This window comes from Chiloscyllium plagiosum, chromosome 28 (assembly GCF_004010195.1).
Source record: "Chiloscyllium plagiosum isolate BGI_BamShark_2017 chromosome 28, ASM401019v2, whole genome shotgun sequence".
NCBI classification, from domain to species: Eukaryota; Metazoa; Chordata; class Chondrichthyes; order Orectolobiformes; family Hemiscylliidae; genus Chiloscyllium; species Chiloscyllium plagiosum.
The window spans coordinates 222,044-227,987 of NC_057737.1; the positions used below are offsets into that span (position 1 = coordinate 222,044).

At 46.4% G+C, this 5,944-nt stretch overlaps 1 protein-coding gene across 1 annotated transcript in view; it reads left to right on the plus strand.

Annotated features, from left to right (window-relative positions):
- The first annotated feature begins 5,665 nt into the window (after positions 1-5,665).
- Positions 5,666-5,944, plus strand: part of timm22 (translocase of inner mitochondrial membrane 22 homolog (yeast)) — a 15,132-nt gene continuing 14,853 nt past the window's right edge. Inside the window, exon 1 of the mRNA XM_043718043.1 lies at positions 5,666-5,933. Coding sequence (XP_043573978.1) covers positions 5,705-5,933 — 229 coding nt within the window. The 5' untranslated portion in view covers positions 5,666-5,704. The remainder of the gene's footprint in view (positions 5,934-5,944) is intronic.

Consider the following 5,944-nt stretch of genomic DNA (forward strand, 5'->3'; position numbering starts at 1 on the left):
CATTGAACAACTAATACAATCACAGCCATAACTAGATTTTTAAAACCTATAACATTACAGCACAGTACAGGCCCCTCAGCCCTCGATGTTGCACTGACCTGTAGAATCAATGTGAAGCCTATCTATGGACGGCATAGTGGTTAGCACTGCTGCCTCACAGCGCCAGAGACCTGAGTTCAATTCCCGCCTCAGGCAACTGACTGTGTGGAATTTGCACATTCTCCCCGTGTCTGCGGGGGTTTCCTCCGGGTGCTCCGGTTTCCTCCCACAGTCCAAAGATGTGCAGGTCAGATGAATTGGTTATGCTAAATTGCCTGTAGTGTTAACTGCATTAGTCAGAGGGAAATGGGTCTGGGTGAGTTACCCTGTGGAAAGTCGGTGTGGACTGGTTGGGCCAAAGGGCCTGTTTCCATACTATAAGTAATCTAATCTATCCTACACTATTCCGTTCTCACCATTTGTAAGAGATTGCAGACTTGTCCCTGTCTGTGTTATTCACTCTGGCGTTTCCTGCCTGAAGAAAGATCGAGCCCTCATTGGCATAATCTTCACCATTGGCTGAGAGAAGGCAGGTCCTAGATCAGCACCAATCTGACACACTGTGCTAACCAGCTCCTCAAGGAGTCTGAGCTGTTGTGAGTACACCCACTTTTACAGCCACCAGCTAGATAGTGATGGTAAAGGCTCCAATATTTTACCAGCACATGTCTCTCCCACTTGTGTCTATTGTAAAAATTATGCAGATTGACGACCAACCTGTTTAGCCACATTTAGAGTGTACCTTTCTTTTCCATCTGTTTTCTTTTTTCACCATTTAAAATCTGTTTATCTGTTTTCTCTTTTTCATAGAACATAGAACATAGAACATAGAAGAATACAGCGCAGTACAGGCCCTTGGGCCCTCGAAGTTGCGCCGATCCAAGCCCACCTAAACTACACTAACCCACTATCCTCCATATACCTATCCAATGCCCTCTTAAATGCCCATAAAGAGGGAGAGTCCACCACTGTTACTGGCAGGGCATTCCATGAACTAACGACTCGCTGAGTGAAGAACCTACCCCTAACATCAGTCCTATATCTACCCCCCCTTAATTTAAAGCTATGCCCCCTTGTAATACCCGACTCAATACGCGGGAAAAGGTTCATACTGTCGACCCTATCTAACCCCCTAATCATCTTGTACACTCATCTTATTCTCTCACTCCATTATTTCTTCCTCTGTTTACTTAGGCTTTTATCATGCTATTCTAATATCTCTTGCTGTCTGTATTCTTTCTCTCTCCTATTTGCGCTCATTATAAATGTATATATTAATTATAAATATTCTACCTTTTTGCTTTCTGTATTCACTCTTCCCCCTCCAGTATTTCTCAACCTGTTTTCTCTCCATCTATTTTGTCCTTGCATATATACTCTATGTTTCTCTATTCGCCATCAATCTCATTAAGCACTACTATTGCACTCCATTGCCTCTCTCATATTATCGTGCTCTATTTTCCTCTCTATCTACACTTTCACTTCATTCTGTCTCGATCTTTTATTTCATACAGAGATAGAATTCCTCTAATGTAGAAAGAGGCCATTCTGCTCATTGGGTCTGCACCAGCCTCGAGGTTGGCCAATCCACCTCAGCTGCACATTTTTAGACGGGTGTGTGGGGTGGGGGTGTGTGTGTGAAGGGGTGGGGAATGGTGGGTGTTTGTGTGGGTTGTGTGAGGGGGGGGGGCACAGACACAGAATGTGCAAACTCCACACAGTGACCCGGGGCTGGGATGGAACCCACATCCCTGACCAGTAGTGCTGACCAGTGAGCCTCCCTCTCTCTTTAGTCTCATTATATTCTCTCTAGTTGTCCCATTTCTCTATATATTTGCTGTCTATTCTCTCTCCTTGTCCCCTCTCACAGTATGCTCTATCTATTCTCTATTTTCTTTATATTTACTATCTCTCTCTGGATTCTCTTATTTTCTGTTTCTATTTATTCGTTCTCTTGCTATTTTCTCTATTTATATTCTGTCCTATTTCCTCGCGCTTCAGGCTTCTCTTCCATTGACCGTTGGCAGGAAGCAATTGGAGACATGGCGCGTGCACGAACGCGGTGCCTGTCGGTTGTTGTAGTCTCTGGATCAGAGTGTGGCTGGAAGAGCACAGCAATTCAGGCAGCATCTGAGGAGCAGCAAAATCGACGTTTCGGGCAAAAGCCCTTCATCAGTGATGCCTTGCTTCAGGGCAGAGGAAATGACCTGGGAGTTGCAGTGGGAGAGGGACTCCCTGAGATTCTTGTAGAGAGAGGAGGAAAACGTCTTCAAGGCAGGCATCCTTGCAAGAGGATTCGCAGTCGGGTTACAATCAACTAGGTAAAAACAAGGACTGCAGATGCTGGAAGCCAGATTCTGGATCAGTGGTGGTGGAAGAGCACAGCAGTTCAGGCAGCATCCGAGGAGCAGTAAAATTGACATTTCGGGCAAAAGCCCTTGTCAATAAGTGTGGTGCTGGGTAAGCACAGTCGGTTAAACAGCCTGCCTTTTGACTCTGATTTCCGGCACCTGCACACCTCCCATTCTCGTAGACTCTTCGGGCGTGAGAACTACATTTACCGAAAGGCCATGCGGCCAAGCCTTTGTGGGTAGGGATTTGTGATTGACATCCATCTAGGCCAATCCAAAAGGGTCATCCAACGCGTTTGAAGTGGGGGCAGGCCCAGATCTTAGTGATTGCAGGAGTGAAGTTCAAGGGCAGAGGTGTGGGAAGTGGAGGAGCATTGCTGGAGGGCATTGTGGATCACGTGAGAGGGGAAATTGTGGTCTTTGAAGAAGTAGGCCATCTGGGATGTTCTCTGCCTATCTATGACTCCTTCGTCAGGTAGCTATTGGGGCAGGACCATAGGACACAACATTTATGGGAAAAGATCAAAGTGTCTTTTTCTCACACACACATACACACATGGGTCTATGGGGTAAATTTGCATTTGCAGAAACAATCTATTTTGTTCAAATAGAACACAATCTACAGGCAGTCCGTCCATGTGACATTTTATAAATTCCTACTTTGGAAATAAAACCAGTCTGACCCAAGGTTGGGATACAGACAGACTCTAACCTCACACATTTAGTGTATTGCTTAGACGTCACTTTTTTAAACCTTAAGTTATCTCAGGACTGTGTTAATCGAAACCTGCATTCCCCTTCTAAGTGATTAAAGACTGAACAGCTATCTAGGTTGGTTCAATACATCACATCAGTTGTATGACACTTTGATCTTTTTCTATAAATTCTGTGTCCTATGATCCTGCCCCACTAGCTGCCTGACAAAGGAGCAGCATTCCGAAGGCTTGTACCTTCAAATAAATCTGTTAGACTAGAACCTGGTGTTGTGATTTTTAACTTTCTCCACCCAGTCTAACACTGGCACCGCCACATCATATCTATGATTCCTTCCCTGCACCTCTACCCCCATTCCCTGTCTTCAGCGTATGTACCACTTTTTCCTAGCTACTATCAGTTTGCCAAAAGACCATTGGACTTGACATGTTCTCTTGTCTTCCCCCATTCCACCCTGACATCGGCATAAATTTCCACCCTTCTCCAGCTATATTCAGTTCTGATGTAAGGACTCAAACGTTAATTCTGTCTCTCTTTCAGCAGATGCTGCCAGACCTGCATTGTTTTTCCAGCACACTCTGCTTTTCTTCATTGTGATTTGAGCTAGGATCCTGGAAGCATATAGTTGAGATCTGGGGTCCTGCGAGCATCATCTTTCCTGATGAAGGGTTTTTGCCTGAAACGTCCATTTTCCTGCTCTTCAGATGTTGCCTGCCCTACTGTGCTTTTCCAGCAAAACATTCTCGACTCTAATCTCCAGCATCTGCAGTCCTCACTTTCTCTTGGAAGCATATAGAAATATTGAGTGAGTCTGTCACTGGTGAGCAGGAGATGTCAGTGCTCAGCTTGTACACCTCTCCTCTGAAGCTGCAAAAGATTGTAGGGAACTAGTGACTGGAACTAAGTCAGGGTCAGTCTTTCTTCAGGGTCAGCCTCTTAGGTCTAAGTAATTGTTAGAGTCAGGATGCCCACCTCAGTGAGTGCCCTCCACCTCACAGTCTGTGAGGACTTCTGCTCTCCTGTGCTCCTTTGACACAAGGTGGATCGAGTTTCCACATGGAGAATGGCTGCTGTTAGTCAGGTACAGCAACTTCAGCATGCTGGATTCTGCCCTTATCATCACATCGACATGGAACCTGGCCTTCATCACATCGACATGGAACCTGGCCTTCATCACATCGACATGGAACCTGGCCTTCTCCTGCGCTGATGATTAGCACTAAACTGACCATGGCATCAATTCCACATGTCTAATACACTAACAAAAAAATGCTAAAGGTCTGGCTGCTCCTGTGAAGAAACAGCAGAGTCAATGTTTCAGATCCAGCGATCCTTCTTCAGAACTGCACCCTTTTTATTTCTGATTTTGTTTCTAATTCACTTGATCCAGTCAAAGATTCTTCGAGGTTCCTGTGGTGGCTTAAGTATTGGCCATAGTTATATCACACACACCTGCAGAATATGTAGTCAGCATGTTCCCTGGAACTTCATGAAGTCTGGTATTGCAGTAGTGCCAATTCCAGAGAATGTTACCCGATCTCTGTTTGCAATAACCTTGTTCTAATCACTCAATCACTCTAATCACTCAAGCCCAAACTTCACTCCCTTATTTATTGTTCAATATTTCACCTTTTCAGGATTGTAAAGTAAATCTTTGCTTCATCCTCAAATCTTCAGGTATATTACATTTCAAATTTTTTTTCCATCAAAGCCCTTCTGTCTCTTGTGTTTTGGTCAGTTACTACCCATCTCCAGATAACTGATTAATACAATTAGGTAAGAAATTCCACATTTTTCTCGACTCGAATTAGATTTTTCTTTGTTTTTATTTCTTCATTGACACATGGTCATCGTTATAGATTATTATTTAATTAAAATTACACCATCTGCCAAGGCAGGATTTGAACTCAGCTCCTCAGAGCATTAGAATTAAGATTAGTGTGTTGCTGGAAAAGCAAAGCAGGTCAGGCAGCATCCGAGGAGCAGGAGAATCGACATTTTGGGCAAAAGCCTTCTATTGAGTTTCCTGCTCCTCGGATACTGCCTGACCTGCTGTGCTTTTCCAGCACCACTCTAATCTAGACTCTAATCTCCAGCACCTGGAGCACCCACCTCTCTCCCAGAGCATTAGCCGAGTTTCTGGATTAACTCATCAGGAATAGTATGACCAGGGCATCGCCTCTCGGGGCTGGGAAACCCCATCCCTGGGAAACCCCATCCCTGGGAAACCCCATCCCTGGGAAACCCCATCCCTGAGAAACCCCATCCCTGGGAAACCCCATCCCTGAGAAACCCCATCTGCAGCGGCTCCCTGACACACCAGCCCTGACAGCAAATAGCATCATGAAATATATCGCCCATTCATAAAATTAAACAGAAATAATGGGCTGAGATAAATGAGGAGGAAAGGAATCTTCATTGGAGCAAGGAACAGCAAAGAGGGCGGGGCTCAATCCCGGGGGCGGGGCTCAATCCCGGGGGCGGGGCCCTCCCTCCTGAGGGCGGGGCTCAGGCTCGGGGGCGTGGCTCTCCCTGGATGGGGCGGGATCCCCTGTGACGCAGTGACGCGGTCTGACGCAGTGACGGCGGCCTGCTGCACGATGGCGCCTTTTGGGGCTGGTTCAGCTGCTCCTTCGCGGCCTGAGGCCGGCTCGGGCTTGGTATACTCACAGCTCCTCCAGCATCTGGTAGGGGAGCAACGGCAGCCACGGGCCTTGGCTTCTGCCGTGCTCGGCGGAATCCCCTCATCGGTTAAATCAGATGAACAGAAAATGGTGGAACGGGCGATGGAGAGCTGCGGCTTCAAGGCTGCGCTGGCCTGTGTTGGAGGTGAGGGGGTG